Source organism: Triticum dicoccoides, chromosome 6B, assembly GCF_002162155.2.
Source record: "Triticum dicoccoides isolate Atlit2015 ecotype Zavitan chromosome 6B, WEW_v2.0, whole genome shotgun sequence".
NCBI lineage: Eukaryota > Viridiplantae > Streptophyta > Magnoliopsida > Poales > Poaceae > Triticum > Triticum dicoccoides.
In genome coordinates, this window is record NC_041391.1 from 600,899,432 (window position 1) to 600,919,368 (window position 19,937).

Sequence of the window (19,937 nt, forward strand, 5' to 3'; positions counted from 1 at the left end):
GGGATAGCCTCAACAACGGACATGTTGGCGGATCAATCACATACCCACCATACAGTAACCGCTAGCTATACTTATATGGAACGAATTCTTTGTTGTAGTCACCAGGCCGCGGATGGCGTTGCGGGGGTACACGCTCGCTAAGGTCTGCTGCCATATAGGCTTGTAAGGGATCCAGGGCGTGTTACTCTATGCAACAACATGACCACAATGGTTTCTTGGTTTACAATTTGAGTGGCATCAAAACATTTAGTACACATTTTTTTTTCCAAGAATGGCTTTATTTTTATCACATCATTTGTTTTATCTGTTATTTTTGACTTAGTTTATTCTCTTGAGTGTTACAGAAGAGGTGTCTTTGCAGAGCTTAATAACAATTTATTTGGTTGGAGCACATTGCTACTGCATTGAAAATGATCGAACAGCCAACCAGGTATGCAGTTCTACGTCTTGCCATGTTGTTATCAGAGTATTTGTCGTGCCATGTTGTTATCAAAGTATTTGACGCCATTTATAACCTTAATCCCATCCTATGACAATCTTATTTTCTGGTCATGAAACGAGAGATTGCACTGCTTATACAAGATATTTTGCAAGCCTTGCAATTTTTATTGGCATGTATTATAAATGTGGTTATTTGGATTGCACTCTTGCTGCCTCTTGATTTTATATGCTTAGAGTAATGTCCACCCATCACGTTAAAGCAATTTCTTTGCTGCTAAATAAATACTCCCTCTGTTCGGAATTACTTGTCACAAAAATGGATAGAAATGGATGTATCTACAACTAAAATACATCTAGATACATTCATTTCTTGGACGAGTAATTCCGAACGGAGGGAGTACCAAATAAATGTTACCAATGTGTAAAACAAAACAATCCGGTTATCTTCTTTTAAGTTTCTTCTGGTTATGATTGTTATCCCCATTTCTAAAATTTTGACACTCTGCCCTATTATATGTACAGTGGAATACTTCTTTTTTTTTATTGAATCTGGATCTAAAGAGGCATAATCATGTACAGGAGCTGGTGGTCCACCTTGCTGCTACAAATGGACAGCCCGGTTTTATCCATGTGTTGGACTAGATGACATATGATGACTTGAACATTTCACCGGTCCGGTTTCAGCAGCACTATGTATGATCTAAACAATGCCTGAAAATATTTGTCGGAGCATTTGTTTCAAACAAATTTGTTGAAAGATATTTCTAATATTTTAGTGCGTGGGATATATACTGCTTTAATATTTTGTGCTCGATTGTTATTGTAGTTAACAGATACTCAAAATTTTAGAAAATGTACATCAAATAATATAGTACTCCCTCTGTCTCAAAATATAAGTCATTCTTTGGTCTAGATTGAGACAAAAAAATGTTCTACATTTTAAGACAGAGGGAGTAGTTATTAACGTTTATAGTGGTTATTAACATTTTTATTTGTCAAGACGTGCGTTGCACGTACATTTTTACTAGTTCACGCTAAACAAAGGAAGTCCTTTAAGGGGCGCTTAAGGCGCGTTTAGGAAATGCCAGATTTACCCTCAGCGTTAACTTTTTTTTGAGTCTCTCAGCGTTAAACTTGTTTGGAAGCCCAGTAGCGTGGCTCGCGGCCCAGTACGGACTTCAAACCAAACTGTTCATGGATTATGGGTTAATTCCTGAAAAGAGGAGGGACTTTTCTGCAAAACGTCCACGTCAGACATTGGATATAGATAGAGACTACCCCAAGCCCCAACCACCCAATCCCCACGCAGTAGTGCTACACAAACGACACCCATGCACGACTGCTGCACGATTCTACACATCCAGCCATCAAAATATTGAATGAAGTCCAGCACGGCCATTTGATCATCAATCGTCCATGAATCGTCCATTTCGCATCGGCTGTGAAGTAGTTTCGATCCCCACGCCACCCAAATCTCGCCCTAACCCTCGCCACAATTCTCCCCGCCGCCGGTTTCCCAGATCGCCGTGCCGCGAAACATGGTTCTAAAGCTTCGCCGGAGCGGGCGTGCCAACGCAGATCGCCCCTACAGATGCGACAGATCGGAGCGCATCTCCCGCAACAAATCGTTGGTGATGGAGACCATCAACGGTTTCTACGCGGCGGCGCTGGACAGGCTGCCGGTGGACGAGATGCCGGCGCTGGTGCCGCGCCTTCTCACGGCCGGTCTCTGCGTGGGCTTCGCCGACCCCATCTCCAACATCATCGTCAACACGGTCTCCTCCTACAGCCACCACAAGCCCACGGTAACTTCCAAGTCCGACGACGGCAAGAAGGAGAAGGCGGCGGCAAGTAGGCGGCGACGTAAGGCGCTCTCCCGGGCTGTCTCCGGCGCCCGAAAGGTCAAGTACTGGCCACCGCCCCGCCGCCTCCTCCGCGACATGTCCATCGCCGAGCGGTCGCTCGAGGCGCTCGTGGCATTCCTCACCTACTACTTCCCTGACCTCCCCGCTTGCGAGGCGCTTGAGTATCTCCGCCTGGCCAATGCCGACCTTCTCTCTGCCGTGCGTCTCGTTGAGGAGGACCGCAACTGCAGCGGCAGCTTCAGCTTTGCCTCCCGGACCACCAAGACAGCCCTGAAGTGCGCCGTCTTGGCTGCCTGCCACCCCACGCCCAGGGCCGTCGTCAACAGGTCCTACTCGCTCGCTTCTCGGATGGAGCAATTGTCCCAGCTCCTTGCAACGGAAGGCAGCTGCCTCTCCTGCACTACCATTGAGAATATCAACAGATTGCTGATGAAGCCCCGGGGAAAACTTGCAGACCTCGCGGGAGTAACACCTCAGCAGTTCAATCTGGACCTGAACAGGAAACCACTGTTTGTTCCGACACAATCTTTGCGGAGCACCCTGCTGCACAAGATCTATGGATTTTACCTCAAGGCACTTGCCTTGCTGCCGGCGCAGGATTTGCGCATGTGCTACCACCGGGGCCTCCTTAAAGCTGGTTACTGCTACGGACCTTTGATGGATCCTGTCTCCAACATTGTCCTCAACACTCTGTGGTACAAGATGATGTTCCCGCCAGAAGGAGAGCTCTGTGTGGCAACCATGATCTGCTCAAGGAGCCTTGTTCTGGTCGCATACCGCTCCCTTTGTGGCCTTGTTGCTTATATCCGTGCTTGTTTTGGCATGATGTCTGAACACCAAGCCATGTGCTATCTGCTCTTCACAGAGGTCAATCTCTGGGGAGCAATCGAAATGGCAAGGCAACAAGGACACACTGAGAGAACTATGCACAGTGCCTACATGGCTGCAGCCAGGGCAGCACAGCACCCAGATCCTGATGCAGTTGTAGAATTTTTCGTGTCAACCTTTCCCATGATGCCTCTACCCATGGAGACAGAGTCATTTGTGTTGAATGTGGGACTCATCCAGGAGTTGTTGTTTGAATATTGTTCCACTCGCAATGATTCAGTTTCAACAGTTCCTGTACTTAGTGAGGGGGGATCCAAGTTCTTGTCATGTATTTTGAAAGATTTCAAGGAAGAGGAAGGTTTTGTCTGCAGGAAGGTTAATGACATGCTCAAGAAATACACGCAGCGAACTAGGGTATGTTTGGCGCTTCCTTCAGTTCTACAGTTATCTGTGGCTTGAATATGAATAGTAACCGCTGATTCTTTGTTTACCATGATATTCATAGGGACCTGAATATGAGCTTCATGTTATCTGTGGCTTGAATTCAAACGTAGGCAAAGCTTATGTTTTTGGTCGTCATTATGGCCCCTTGCTTTCTTGGCGGCGAAAGAAAACTCAGCATTCTCACATTAACTTTTTGGCAAGACCGAGAAATTTGGATTCTTCTGACGCAGTTCCTATACTCTTCTTTGCCGAGTGCTCCAATGATGAAGATGTCATTGATGAACTGTCATGTTGGCCAGTCACGGGACATCCTGGTATGCTTTATCTCCATTTGAATAATCTACGCCATATGTTCATCAATACAAGACATGATATTAGCCTGTTCTTTTGGACAGTGTCTTGTATTTTACAAAAAATATTTAACATGAAGGAAAAAAATGATATATGAAGGCATCTGACTTGGATAAAACTTCTGTTACCTCTTTATGCACATATATGCACAATTGCACATGGTTGTCACAGCGATAATGCGGGGAAAGATACCTCATCACCATTAAATATTAGTAATGAAATGATACACTGTTGCAAGTGCATCACCCAAGTTGGTAGAAGTCATCACCAATACAACTCATCCAAATTGCCGCTGTCCTTGATTCTAATGTTATGGCCCATATAACTGATGGTATCTGAGAACAACATATAAATAAATTGGTCGAGCTTCATCTATGCAAGAAACATTCAGAACACGCTCTGAATTGGTAGGCTTGAACGCATTTTATTACATGCCACTGATCAGTGGTCTTGTGTACATGTGGTTTTCTGCGCTTTTGCTATATGGTGCTTGTTAGCGCTTTACCTTTTTTCTTCTTGTATGCAAGTTATGAAGCAATGATAATCTTATTTCACATGGATATTTTCTTATTGCTTGAACTGATGATTGATTTTCATCTCTTTGTGGAAAAAGGTCGTTGTTATTACTGTGAGAAGGAAGGGGCAAAGATTGTACATCCAGATCTAGAGAAGTATATTGGGCGTGACATTGACTTTGAGCGTATGGCTTGCGATAACAAGAGTATCATGACAACTGAAGGTGCTATCAGTGACGGCAAGTTTATAACTGATTGTGTGGACGTATGTGAGGAGGATTGCATCTATTTTGACGCCACTAGGGACGCCAAGTGTGCAGAGTTCTTGAATGCCCGTGCAAGGTCTATGCAAGGTCCCAGACTTGTTTAGTAACTAGTGGTTGGGGCGCACCCGTGGTGCGCCTCCTGAGCGGAAACTCAGCGGTGCCAGATAGGTGGCGACCATTCCACTTTCTTTCCTATACTACATGCAAGATCACAGCTGTAAATAACACAGAGCAATATAGTAGCCCATCCAACGAAAATTGGTTTCCGAGCTCGGGCTCAGATGCTCCCGAAATCCATGCCATCTACTCTTCTCGTGATGAGCGCTGTATGTTGTATTATGTGTTGTATCTCTTCCGTATGCTCATTGAAAATGAATTTGGGCCAGAGCATTTATTACCTATTGGTATGGTCACGACTTGCGGTCCATTCGACGACCGACGGCCCAGCGAATTTCCTGAGCCGTGTCGTCCAAAGGGCCACCTACCCCCGTCTTCCCTATCCTCAATCGATCCCCTTTCTTCTCCAATTTCCATTCACCACCTCTAGATCGCGTTCTGGATCCTCGTCCTCCACCGCCCATAACCAGGAGCTCCTTCCGATTATCCCATGCCCTGTCTGTGGGGATGAGGTGGTAACATTCATCTCAACCCAGAACCAGGCCAGGTCCTCGTCGCACCGGAACGGGAGCCTCAGGGACTCGGTGAACTCCGACAGTCACCATCACACCGTGTAGGTGCAGGTGTATCCGGTGGCGCGTACCTGCGGTGTTGAGTGACCTGAGGATGGCTTGCTGCCGTGGCGAGCGAGGTCTGACATGACCGACGACCACTGGACGCCGTCTCCGACGTTGAAGTCGAATAGGTGGACGTCCGGGTCATCCGTGGTGGCGTCTAGGAGGTCTGGTTGTCTGTGAAGTGCTCAAACTTGACGAACGGCGCCAGCTTTTGCAGCATCCGGTAAGGCGACAATCTGTTGGCCGGCGCCGGCGGCGGATGGCCTTCGGTGCGCGCTATGGCTATTCTCCACCGCAGACCCGGGAGCAGGACAGGCGATCGAATGAGCTCCCTGCTGCATCATATCTTCGAAAAGGGGTGCTATCGAGGATGTTGTCCACCTTGGCCATGATCACCCAGGCGTGTATCAAGCCCCAGCCTCAACTGCTATGGCACCGGCCAGGAGGAGGTCGCGTTCGCGTAAGCTGCTGTCCTCCGTGACCGCGAGCTCCACTGGGCTGCCACCACCAGGCTTGCCATCTGAGAAATCATTTTGAAGCAAAACATCAGCCAGCATCTTGGACGGCTTGGATGGCCGTGAAGAACTCGCGAGGATTGCCCTGGTGCATGGTGGCATTCTCATGGGGTACATCTGAGGAGGAGACGCCATTTTGTGTGCGGAAAGAAATAAGAGGAGAGCCAGGATATGACAGCAAGGAAATGGTTCTACCGTGATAATATTATAAACTTATGGACGCAATTAGTAGTAAAACTGGGTTGATGCAGAAAGAGAACTCACAAAAAACAAATGTGGTGCCACCCAGACATTCATGCTACGAACGAGCTCTGTTTTGCATTTTTCTTTAATCTGAACTTTTTTCCTTGATTTGTCTTCAAAAGAACTGCGTTAGTTAGGAGAATTTGTCACAGAAACACAAATTGTCACCGAAATCCCGCGAAAAAAATTGTCACTTTTTTGGCACAAGAATTTGTCACATAAAGATTCTCAGGGCGGGGCCCAGACCGACACGTGCCTCGTACATCCTTCCGGACTGGGACCAGGTTTGCTCAATCGTGCCAGGCCACGTTCCTGTACCACGGCTCAGGAAATACTTCACGTTCCAATCCGTGGCTCAGCACCATTCATCCCGTGAAGGACGCATCCGTTACCTACGAAAATGGCCCACATCTGACACCGTATACCATCTGTATAGAGGTTTTTCGCGGGACACGTTTTGCCGTGTCACAGCGATTTAATGCCATCCCGAGGCAGGTACGAGTGGCGCAGATTTCGGGTGCATCTCAGCCAGCAACCCTTTTTGTCAGCTCTACATTCCAGTTCACATTTCATTCAAAGAAATCGTTGCTTCAGTTCTGTGCCACTGCCACATTGGCATATTTCACGTGATCAATACTACGAGTTCTTCCTTTGTTCAGAACAGTTATAGTGCGCCGACACAAAGGATAGCATGGCTCTGTCAAGGTTGTAGACGACTCGCATGTTCTGTTGTTTGTAGTTGCCGATGACAGTCTGGTGCCCGACCATCGCGTCTAGCATCACGCACATGACCCGCACACCGTGGTCCTCAATACACGTATTTCCCGCAGCTCCCAGCCCGGCGCCATCCAGGTGGAGCGTCAAGCGATGGCACCGGCACAGGCACAACCCACCGCCCTTGCCGCTTCCAGAAATGGCGCGATCGCTGCAAGTGCAAAGCAGAGTTCACGCGGTGTGCAAAGCAGCCTGATCCAGAATAAAACTTGATGAAGCAGAGTTATGATAACAAGACCATGCAACGAACCAGGATTTTTCATAAATAAAATCAATAGGGCATGTTATACTCCAATAAGCTATACACCAATATTGTCAATTCTATCATCATATTGTGTACGTAATAGATGCATTGTTCTAAGAAAAAGGTATTCAGAACTGAAAAACTGGTTACATATTTTGTTCAAATTAAAAGAACCAGTATAGTACTAATGACATAAGTTGCATTACCAACCTCATTGTAGAGCTAGAAGCATTTTGTAGCCATTGATTATAGGAATTAAAATAGTGACCTTCAGGTCCCGATTTTCTAAGAGAACCTCCTCATCAAAAAGAAGGCGAACTGGTTTCAGTATCTTATAAAATCGTAAAAGTATAACTCTGCAATTCATCAAGTTCTATATGAATCATATATCAATAGTTGTGCAATGACATGTACTTCAAAAGCATAAATATTAGAGTGTAGATGCAAACTGAAATGGCAACTCCGTTTCATTCTAATACCAACACATCAAAAGTGATAGGCTCGTAATGTCGAAAACACATCAAAACTGACCAGCTGATAGCTGAAAGAAATAACAAATAACATTTTAGAAGATCAGTAGTAGTTTAAATATTATGACAGAAATCAAATAGTGACCTATAAAATCCTAATCACCCTTGCAAGCAATTTGACAAACACTTCAACTCCATGGATCGATCACCCGTAAGTCCAATTTGAGATATATAGGAAGAGGGAGATGTTCTCCATGCTCTTCTTCTGCAGGATCTATCAAATTGGAAGTTTGAAACTCACCAATAATCAGCACAAAATAAAATAGAGGTGACCGGACGGACGGTTCATTCAGATGCACATCACCACATCTGGCCAATGATCAAATATTCCTTGCACTCTCTACTTTGAGACTGCTATTTGGTAGGTGCAAGATTTTTCCTATGGAAGTATGGATGCTTTCTCACAACGGTCTAAAGAACCTTAGAAGCTGGTGTTTTCAACGAACCGAACACCAAACTGAAGGAGAGAAACAGGGAGCACCAGAAACAAAAACCGAGACGCCAAGTGAGAGGGATAGGGCTCACAGAGAGGGTCTTCTCATTGCCGCATCATCAACATTTGCTTGAACCACATCTCGCCGGATTCGCCAACTCAATACTCTTCGACGCCCCGACCTCCTCCCATGGTTGCCGTCAACCATTGCCTCCTCATTCACCCCCTTCCATTTTGTGCTTCAACACTGAACACAAACAGAAGATTCAGCCAGTGATACTCTAGATCTAAAAGTAGGTGCAACATAAAAGTGAACTTCGCATACATTCATGCTCGACAGATGAAACACTACAGAAAGATATCACAGTGTACTCTATGCCAAACAAATTCTCCATCCATACCTTCAGATTAGACATTTTCTTACAACTGAATTGCACATTAGTGGATACCAAACAATTGGTTCAAGACATTTTCCTCCATGTGATCAGATTGAACTATATTTTGCAATAATGATGGAACAAAAATTTACATGACAAAGTAAACTGGTGTAACTAAAGCGATAAAGAGGAATAGAGAAATAAGAAAACAGAATGTTTATTGTGCCCTTCATAGCTCAATTAACAGGATCAAGATAGATCAAGTTTGTTTGGTTGTTTCATCCAAGTTTCAAATTAAACTAATTTAGACAGTGCAAAAGCTAATACGTGTGTACGAGTAGCAGCTCATGTCTCCCAATGCTCTTGCAAAGGCCAGCTGTCCATTAACTCGTGGCACATCTTCTACAAATGATACATGTTTGGAATTGAAATAAATTAATTGTACTAACATGGCAAGACTGGAGTTGTGTCTATTACCACCAACTAATGAAATGCCATTACAATATTCTCCTATGAGCAATGTATAAGGAACTGATGATGTAGGGTAGAATATATAGACATGACATATTATTTCAGATCGGACAAAAGAGGAAACATAAAAAAAATCAAAGAGAACTGTAATGTTCATTCCTTGTTGCAGTTTAAATAACCTGATAGAACTAATCAGTCTTTTTAATGGCTGTAACCAATAACTATTGCCATAGTAAATCAAGACTAATTTTTAATAGCCAATAATTTCCATTATAGATGAAACATCTTAGTAATCCAAAATAACATCACACAAACCCATATATGTGGAATGATATAGAAACCTATTGATCTGCTTGAGCTTGTCCACCTCACCCTTCATTCCATGTACGTAGAACAACAGCTTACTTGCTTCCACTAATCAAAGTGAAAGAGTTATCAGGTAATACAATGAGATTCGCTTCAACCGGTTGACCTTCTCAACTTATCGACTTGCCTCGTCCTCCAATTATGCCAGACATAGTACGGTTACATACAGAATTGATGCCAGGAGAGTGCAAAGGCTATGGTACAAACACATATCATCGACCATCCGCTGCAGCTCATCCATCAACTTTTGTTCATTTTTTAAAGTTCTTTCACGGCAGCAACGACCTTTGTTTTCTTAATATTACTAACTAACAAGATGCATGGACACATTAATCTGTTCATCACCAGTTGATAAAGAAAGGGGGGGAGAAGAATAGGGATCCACGTGCTGCAGAGAGGCAAAGAGTGAGCGCACCTGAGGTTCTGAAGATCTGGTCGATGGTGGCCGCGCCAGCGACTGGGAGCAGGAGGAGCGAGATCGGCGCCCTTCCCTCATCCAGTCGCCGAACCCCATCGCTACCTCCTCGCAGCCGCCACGAACACCCCAAGCCTCCTGGGCCGGAAGCCGCCAGCCGCTTCAGCCGGATCGATACGCCGCCATCCGCGTCGAGAAAGATCACGGATCGAAACCGCCAGCGCCGCCCTCTCCGATCACCCACTCACCCGCTCGAGATGAAGGCGTTCTTCTAGCTGTGTGGGAGAGCGGATCACACGAGGGGGAGAGAGAGAGAGGAGGTCGCGTGCTTGGGCGGTGTTGCGTTGTTGCGGCGGCTCTTGTGGCGGCAGGTGAGAGGAAACGAGAGCGAGGGCGTGCCTTCGTGGTGAAGATAAGAAAAGAAAGGAGGGGGAGGTGTTATCTGGGGTACAATGAGAACAGCCAACAACGTCCCTAAAACGGCCAATCAGATTGTGCATTTTTCTCTCTCATTACGGCTCCTAGTCCGACGTGGACACATTGAGCGTGCGCAAATTGCGCGACCGTTAAAGGGTTCAATGACTTGCACAGGAGCTCCTTGGTGCTCCACACCCCTATACAAATATTAAATGTTAAAAATACCAAAAAATTCAAAAAAAATCTGAAATTCGAGGATATCAAACCCGGGTTAACAATCTACCTCCGTATGAAGTTTCATGAAAAAACGTTAGGAAACGTATTTGTGGTGAAGGAAATACTGTCCAAACAAAAATCCATACAAACAGTTTTTTTATTACATAGGATTTTTTGTCTTTTTGTCTTTTTTGCGACGAATATGTTTCCTATTATTTTTCATGACATTTAGCACGAAACTAGATCAAACACCCGAGTTTGATATCCCCAAATCTCAGTTTTTTTTTTCAAATTTCTTGGTATTTCTTTGAGCTACAAATCCGCTTTCTTGGGCTTCAAACCTTTTTTTTGCGGATGAAGCCTTGTTTTACCTTTGCATGAACTCTGCCTAGTAATGTTATACGCTGGTTCCTATTTGGCGCCTTAAGCGCCCGAAATAGGCTTAACGGTACAGGGCGCATGCACCGCCCTGGGCCGGCCCAGGTTACCTTTTTTTTCTATTGAAACTACAGCAAAAAATAATGCGCACAAGCGAGGGATCGAACGGGAGCTCCTAACGGGCGCCTTTAGTGCCCGTTGGCAGTTCGAGCGCCCACGCGGCTGTGAACTGGGCCGGCCCAGGATCGCCTGCTTCGCTCCCTTGATTGCCTCCTTCTTCGCTCCCTTCGATCATAGTTCACTAGTCCACAGTTGGCCAGTTGACCGGTCAATTGTTGACTTTTGACAAAAAAAATTAAAAGAAAATTTTAAATTCAATTTTTTATTTTTTTTAAAAGAAAGTCCAGAAACATGAAAAGTTCATGAATTTGAAAAAAAACATTGATTTCGAAAAAGAATCATCAAATATGAAAAAGAATTCATTGATTTTGGAAAAAAGTTCATCAAAAATGATTAATAGTTCAACGATTTTGAAAAAGAGTTTGTCGATTTTGAAAAAAGGTTCATCAAATTTGAAAAAAGTTCATGGAATTTTAAAAAAATGTATTTTTTGTTCGTGATTTCAAAATGTGTTCATAGTTTTAAATTTATTCATTTTTTCAAATTTTGTTCACAATTTTAAATTGTTCAGTGTACATCAAAAATGTTCAATGGGTATTTAAATGGTTTTTCAGCGCATATCACAAAATTGTTCAATGTGTAGTTAAAAGTTGTTCAGATTATATTACAAAAATGTTCAATGTATAAAATTTGTTCATCTTATATCAAAAAAATGTATAAATATGTTTTACATTATTTGAATATATACCACAAAAATGTTTGCTGTGTAGTTAAAAATTGTTCATCGTACACCAAAAAAATGTGCAGTGTATATTTGAAAATCGCTCGTCGTATATAAATTTTTGTTCATGTTCTCAATAATTGTTCATGTTTTAAAAAATTATGTAATTTTAAAATTTTAAAAATTTCACCAATCATGAAAAAAGTTCATCAAGATTAAAAAACAGTTCATCGATTTTAGAAAAAAAGTTCATCGATTTGAAAAAGAGTTCACGGGTTTTCAAAAAAGGGTTCACGAATTCGAAAGAAGTTCAATTTTTTTGAAAAAAAAAGTTCATAAAGTTACAAAAGGTTTATCGATTTTGAAAAAAAGTTCATTGATTTGAAAAAGATTTCACGGATATTCAAAAAGGGTTCATGAATTCGAAAAAAGTTCACCAATCATAAAAAAAGTTCATAAAAAATGGAAAAAGGTTCATCGATTTTGGAAAAAAGTTTATCAATTTGAAAAAAGTTCATTCATTTTGAAAAATTCACATAAAATCAGAAAGTTCTTCAAATTTGACAAAAAAACCTCACAAAACTTTCAAAAGATCATCGCTTTTTGAAAAAATGCTCATGCATTCGAAAAAGAAAAAACAAATGGAAAGAAATGAAAAGAGAACGAACAATAAAATAAAAAACCATCAGAAAAAGCTGTCCAGAAAAAAATAAAAACAAAAAAACTGAGCTGGTAGCTTCCAAAGACCGAGCTTCCACGAACTGAGGACAACATAAAAAGGCAAACGAAGAGATTAATCACAAGCGTGAAGAAGCCCTGGTGGTTAGTGCCTTTGTTGACGAAACGGGTGGTCATGTGTTCGAATCTTATTGCTTGCACCATTTTTTGCAATTTAACAGAAGAAGAAAATAAAGTTAAATGGGCTGGCCCATGTAGCATCGATGGAAGGAAGCGGGGTGTGCGCCCGTTTGCGCCGACGCCTATAACGGGCGCAACGGGCGCCGTATAGGAAATGCCCGCACTCACCACTAGGATAACAACGCATTTATGCTTACAGACTTCCTTCCTGTTTTTCTTCTTTCTCTTGGTCGTTCGCTGGCCAATTTCTGGGCGTTTTTTTCCTTTTTCCTTTTTCCCTTTCTTTTTTTCTTTCCTTAAATGCGTGAACTTTTTATCAAACTCGATGAACTTTTTTCAAATTCAATGAACTTTTATCAAAATCGATGAACTTTTTTTCAAATTTGATGAACTTTTTTTAAATTCAATGAACATTTTTTAAAATTGATGAACTTTTTAAAATTTGATGAACTTTTTTTAAAATCGATGAACTTTTTTCATCTTTTGTGTGAATTTTTTTCAAATTTGATGAACTTTTTTTGAATTCAATGATTTTTTTAAATATTGATAAACTGTTTCTAAATTTGATGAACTTTTTTCAAAATCGATGAACTTTTTTTCAAAACCGATGATTTTTTTTCCAAAACCGATGAACTTTTTTCAGTTTTTTATGAACTTTCTAAAAAATTGATGAACTAGTTTTTAAAATCGATGAACTTGAATTTCAAAATCAATGAACTTTTCAACTAATTTTCAGATTTTTTACGTTAAATGTTTCACTAAAAGAAAGGTTAAGTAGCACTTTTTCCTAGTTGTTGAACAACACAACGTGTATGATGTAGTGGTACTTTCATTTGTGCACACAGACATGCGATCCTGAGTTCGAAACTTGGCTTTCTTGTATTTTCTTCATGTTTTTTTTCGCAACATGTTTTGCTGTGGTCGATCGAACCCCACATGGGCCGGCCTAGTATCGTGACACTTCGAGCGCCACAACTCGAAACCGGTGCTGAAGGCGCCGGTTAGGAGCTCTCATGTTATACAGCCTTTTGGTTCAAGCATGCAGCCATTTTACAAACATAGATAATCAATTTGGTACTGTGCTGTCTCATAGAAGATCATGATGATGCTGACATCATTGATAATGGCGAGGATTTCCCGTGTCCATATACCCCTGATTTTCCGGAGCAACCACAATAGAAAACTTGCTTGTGGTAGAAAAATAGAAAAAATGGATCTGGACCACTGGATGGGAGACTGGGAGACTGATGGCCCAGATTTAGGTGGATGATTACCACAACAATTTGATCCATTTATCTACTAGACAAAAAATAAAATTGATCCATTTATGGGCATATAAAATTTTTGGATTCATGTTCATCGGATCTTTCCAGTAATAGCATGTTCTTATCTATAAGATGAAAACTATGAAGCTCTTTAAATCTAGATCAGGTTCGTAGTTTTCTATATGCATATATGGAACCTGCCTCATATTACCGCTAGAACATCACAAGCAATATTGCAATAGGAGGTACCACGAAACAACCAGGAAGCTTTTTACTCGTCCCAAGCTCTTTTAGACGTGCAACAGGCCACCGAGCAACAGTTGTTTCCCAGTTCCAGTTATATGTAAAACTAGCTCTCAAAGTATTAAAGATGATGGTATACATCCATTTTAATTGCAAGTACACACCTTCTGAGCAGTGGCAAATAGAAATGTCAACATAGCACGCCAGGACCGGCAAGTAAGATATGTGTGCCATGCATTTCTTCATAAACTAGATGATTACCCTGCGCTTTGCTGCCGGAATCACAACTGCGTGATATGAAACACTTTCGATAAATTACTTGGTTATAGTAGATAGTCATTGAAAAAAATAAGATGTGGCCAGTGTGTCAAATAAAATTGTATCTGTTCTAAAAATGTATCTATAATAGTTTGTCCTGTTAATTAGAAAGTGTAGTCTTCAGTACACCATTGAATAGCATGAATAATATAGAGATGATTGCATACATAATTCTGAAACTGAGAACGCATGCACCATCACTAAATAAATGACACATACAAATTGCAGTTCTCATAGAATTTCAATCACCAAGCATATGTGATATTCAGGCATATAACAAAAGATTTCTTCATGCAAGCAAAAGCAAGCAGAACCGCAGAAGTACACAGATTCAAAATTATTGGAAGGCAGCCTGTGTATTTATTTTTTTGATAAATTTCAACATGAGATCTAGCAGATACATAAGATAGTGTCAAAAATGTTTCTTTTTCAGCATTGACAACAATACATGTGGGCTAGTGAGTGACAATGTTGGAACGATGATAGTCAACATAGAACGAAAGTGAGGATTCCTCTAAGAGGACGGCAAACAACAAATAAGCCAGAAAAATGATGTAAACCTTCAGTTGAAGAAATAGAGGGGGGCATACGAAGGATCAAATTGCTTGATAGACAAATTAGCTATATGTGGATTTATGCCGCATCATTTAGTCAAATACCTGCAGGGCATGAGGAGCATCACCAATAAACAGATTGCTGGTCATCGAGTAAATGGAACCGGCGGTCATAGAACTTGCACTACGGGTACACTTAAGTATCGGTACGTGCAAACTGGAAAAACCCATCACAGAACTTGCATTGTGGGTGCAGATAGGTCACATAGGTCATCTGAACCGGCCAGCTGCCTGGTTTTCTTCCTCTAACGGTCAAGCGCAATAAATTTGTTCATAGCTTTATAAATATATGTGATTCGTGACTTTAAAAAAATGTTCGTGAATGATAAATTTGAAAACTATTTGTTCACGACTTTAAAAAAATGTTCGCGAACATTTTTTTAAAATCATGAACACTTAAAAATATTTGCGATTCGCGGTATAAATTATGTTCACAAACGATAAATTAAAATATATTTTAAACATATTTGTGATCCGTGACTTTAAAAAAATGTCCACGAACGAAAATTTTGAAAATGTTTGCGAACGATAAATTTGAAAATGTTCGTGATCGATTATTTTCAAAATATTTGTGATTCACGAACATTTTTTTAAAGTCGTGAACATTTAACAAAAATATTTGTGATTTGCGACTTTAAAAACATGTTCATGAGCGATAAATTAAAAAATAATTTTTAAAAATATTTGTGATTCATGACTTTAGAAAAATGTCCACGAACGAAAATTTTGAAAATGTTAGCGAACGATAAATTTGAAAATGTTCATGAACGATTGATTTAAAAATATTTGTGATTCGCGAACATTTTTTTAAAGTCGTGAACATTTAAAAAAATATTTGTGACTCGCAACTTTTAAAAAATGTTCGCGAACGATAAATTAAAAAAATATTTTTTAAAAATATTTGTGATTCACGACTTTAAAAAAAATATTTGTGACTCGCAACTTTTAAAAAATGTTCGCGAACGATAAATTAAAAAAATATTTTTTAAAAATATTTGCGATTCACGACTTTGAAAAAAATATTCACGAACGATAAATAAAAAAATATTTATTAAAAATATTTGTGATTCATGACTTTAAAAAAATGTCCACGAACAAAAAATTTGAAAATGTTTGTGAACGATAAATTTGAAAATGTTTGTGATTCCTGAACTTTTTTAAAAGTCATGAACATTTAGGAAAAAATATTTATGTACATTTTTCTACCAAATAATATTGTCTTTTCTACAAAATAATCAACCCCAACCAACCTCACGTGCGCCGCACATGACCGCTCGAGGGAGAAGAAAGGGCAGTTGGCCGGCTCAGATGGCATGTGTGACCTATCTGCACCCGCAACGCAAGTTCTATGACGGATTTTTTTTGAAAATGAGGCAGCTGGCCGGTTCAGATGGCATATATGACCTATCTACATCTGCAATGCAAGTTTCATGATGGATTTTTCCGATTTGCAAGTACCGTGACTTAAGTGCACCCGCAGCGCAAGTTCTCGGACCACCAGTGCCATTTACTCTTGGTCATCAGATTGATAGGCATCGGCATGTATGAGTTTCAAAGTACAAAGAAGACAAAATAAATATTTGATCACACACGCGCACAGAGAAGGAGGAAGAGAAACGAAAGGTACTTCTCGATTGTGTACTTGGAGATGCACCATGTACAGGGTACGCATACAATTTGGAGCCTTGCAGTGTGCTATCGTCGCTAGTGCTTCACCAACACTGACGCTGGTGAACACTTGAGCTCGTGCATGCAAACCACGGATTGATGTGATAAGGTGATTTCTGATTTGTGCTTGGAGCAAGGCGCAGACAACCAACTATGGCGGAGAGGACGATGTATTGGAGCAACTAAAGATAATGCTCTCCGGTGACCCAATGATGTTGTTGCTGTGTGACATCGCCAGTCTGGATGTAGGACTGCTGCATGGTCGTCTGGGTGTAGGACTACTTCTGCTGGTAGTTGCCGGATTAGGTGGGATCCGAGTCTTCCACCTGCCCGTCCTCTTAGCCCCTCCTCCCCATCGCCCCCCATCGTGGATGATATCAAGCATCTCCCTGTCCGCGTCATACGCCGGCTCCCCCGCTCTCGGCATTGCAGTAAACAGCAAAAGGGCACCCATCTGCTCTCCCCCGCAGTCCTCGCCCGGACGAGCGGCGGTGAAGAATACTAGAAGAAGAGCGACGCCGCGTTAACATCGACGATGTAAGGAACCATACCGGCGGGGTTTGCGAGCTGCTTGGCGGCGTAGTAGTACGGAGGCTTGTAAGGCTCCGGCCACGACGCCATCAGTACTATGAGCGCGCCTGTCTAGTGGTGTCCACCCCGTCCGCCACGACCATCGCCACCATCAGTCCCACCGGCGGCCAGACGCTTCCTCATCTTCTCCTCCTTTGCGTCCTTCGCTTTGACGTGGCGATTCTGCCGCATCTCCGAGCTGATCTTCCGGGCGAACGTGATGCTCGGATTCTCCAGCACCTCCGACGCCTCCATCTCCAACAGGTTCTCCGACTGGTAGTCGGCGGCGGAGGGAAGGAAAGGGTGGGAGAAAAGAGAGGGAATTGGTCAGAGAGCGACGGGGAGTGAAAGAACAGAGTGGGGGATTTTGGCACGAAAACAGTGCAAGATGCTACCAAAGCGCAGGCTTGGCTCTCCTTTTGGGTGGGCCAGGTGGGGCAGAAAGCGACGTTTCGCGTGTCCAGACTCCTGCAAACCTCCGGCAGCTAAAAAAAGTACAAAACCGGTTCAGTGGTCTAAACACACTACAAAATTAAGAGTGATTCTGTTAGAAAATCCAGAGTGGGTCAGAGAAAAAACCAAACACATGTCGCTTATGTACATGGAATTATCTAGCCATACGTTGCTTAGAACGCTAGAGTGTCCTGCTATTTTTTTTAGTGTTCTTACTAAAATACAAAACCGGGAGTGAACTATGTTAAAAAGCTAGAGTTAACCGAAGAAAATAATTAGAACACTGGAGCAATGCTATTAGCGGTACTATAGCGTGATATTTTTTAAGTGGTCTAAACAAAGTACAAAACCAAAAGTAAACTATGCTAAAACGGAGAAAAAACAAGACATGTGTGAGTGGCAGAAGAGTTATGAGCTAGAACTGCAAACGCACCACAAGCGCCCCTGCTTAGCCACTTTAATACTCTTGTGCTCCCTCCGTCCGGAAATACTTGTCGGAGAAACGGATGTGTCTAGACGCATTTTAGTTCTAGATACATTCATTTTTATCCATTTCTCCGATAAGTATTTTTGGACGGAGGGAGTATGTAATTACGCGGCTATATCACAGTAAATGTTGGAAACAATAAAACATAAAAAAACATCAAATAAGTCGTTTCAGTTGTCCACCATAGGAGATACGTATTGCTTTGCCGGAAAAAGCTGACGAAGACAACATTGGTATAATAAGAAACAACAAAGTATTACTCCCTCCGTTCCAAAATAGATGACTCAACTTTGTTCTAACTTTAGTGTAAAGTTGGGTCATCTATTTTGAAACGGAGGGAGTACAAGACAACCATAGAAAATATTTGTTGATTTTAGATTTTAAACACAGTAGTAAACTCCTGCAAAATATACAAACTTCTATTTAGAGGACATTTAAGTGTAGATCATATATTTTTTGAATTATTTTCATGACAACTTACCACCTATATCATGTGGTCTATTTATAGAGCATCTTAAATACCACCACCTCCGAGACAGATAGAATAGGACACATATGATTCATCAATTTGTTTCTGTGGAAAATTATACTCCCCTTGTCTCAAAATTCTTGTTTTAAATTTGTCTAAATACAGATGTATCAAATCACGTTTTTGTATTAGATACATCTGTATCTAAACAAATTTAAGACAAGAATTTTAGAACGGAGAGAGTACAAAATATCGACGGAAGAGAGAAAATAGTAGATTAATACGAAATCAATGGTTATGTAAGGCATGCTGCTGACCTTGGTGTCGACAAGCCAGGACATTCGTGCATGTATGGGCTAAAAATATGTATATGTATTGCAAAACAACCACCCAAAAATCACCATGCGCCGACCGGGCTTCCATCCTACCAACCACCTCGACCAATGCACCAAAATATAACATGTGTCCTACAACTATAATTTGAACTTCAAGATTTTTTTTCCCTATAATTAGCATCTGCACTCCATACAAAGATGGTAGATATGGATCGGATTGTTCATATATACTCCCTCCGTCTGGAAATACTTGTCATCAAAATGGATGAAGAGATGTATCTAAAACTGAAATACGTCTAGATACATCCCCTTTTATTTATTTTAATGACCAGTATTTCCGGTCGGAGGGAGTATATAATTGAGAAACAAGTCATATTATTACCAGCAAAAGATACATCTATTATCAACTATACATATAATACCCCATCATTTGGTTAACAGATTATCTTTTGGATATTGACACGGTCTAATATGCATATTTGGTTATTAGTCTTTAAAGGCTAAAATCTGTATGAAATTACCAAATTTAGATTACGAAAAATACCACAAAGTTTGAACACATAAAGTACATTCTTTTTTAGATAAGGAACTAGGAATAAGCATAAAAGAATTATGAACTTTGCTAGAAAATTAGCAGTTGCAATTATATATGTATGTTCATGAATGAACGAGAATGTTAGCAATTTTACATCAATAATATCGATGGTAATGTTTCCTGGATGGCCAAGTTATTTATGAAAATGTGAACACTAATAGGTGCACAAAAAATAAGGAGATAAGATGGGAACTTAGAAGTACTCCCTCCATTCCAAAATAGATGACTCAACTTTATATTAACTTTAGTACAAAGGTGGGTCATCTATTTTGGAACGGAGAGAGTACCGTCTATTGCTCGCAATGGCTTCATCATCTACTAGACAAAAGTCTTAACCAACAAATTAATAATCTTGATGGAAATATTTTTCAGTCCATTAAATTTTCTTAAGATGTACA

The 19,937-nt window shown here is 41.3% G+C and overlaps 2 protein-coding genes across 7 annotated transcripts; one reads left to right on the top strand and one right to left on the bottom strand.

Moving 5' to 3' along the window:
• Window positions 1-1,345: 1,345 nt before the first annotated feature.
• Window positions 1,346-5,109, top strand: LOC119322789. Its single transcript, XM_037596308.1, has 3 exons — window positions 1,346-3,548; window positions 3,640-3,892; window positions 4,543-5,109. Exons 1-3 carry the CDS (start codon window positions 1,980-1,982, stop codon window positions 4,812-4,814), a joined length of 2,094 nt encoding a protein of 697 aa, XP_037452205.1. The 5' UTR covers window positions 1,346-1,979; the 3' UTR covers window positions 4,815-5,109.
• A 1,602-nt stretch (window positions 5,110-6,711) lies between these two features.
• On the bottom strand, window positions 6,712-10,255 carry LOC119322902 (aspartyl protease 37-like). Of its 6 annotated transcripts, none has more exons than XR_005155948.1 (4): window positions 9,813-10,255; window positions 8,276-8,430; window positions 7,431-7,515; window positions 6,712-7,127 (listed from the first exon to the last, which is right to left on the bottom strand). XR_005155948.1 is itself a non-coding variant. In XM_037596441.1 (2 exons), the coding sequence occupies exons 1-2, from the start codon at window positions 7,433-7,435 to the stop codon at window positions 6,839-6,841; spliced, it is 294 nt and encodes a 97-aa protein (XP_037452338.1). In that variant the 5' UTR covers window positions 7,436-7,761; the 3' UTR covers window positions 6,712-6,838. The 6 variants fall into 6 exon arrangements, 1 of the variants encoding a protein (XP_037452338.1); XR_005155945.1 differs by having other exon boundaries at window positions 7,431-7,761; window positions 7,836-8,430; XR_005155947.1 differs by having other exon boundaries at window positions 7,635-8,430.
• Between the last annotated feature and the right edge of the window lie 9,682 nt (window positions 10,256-19,937).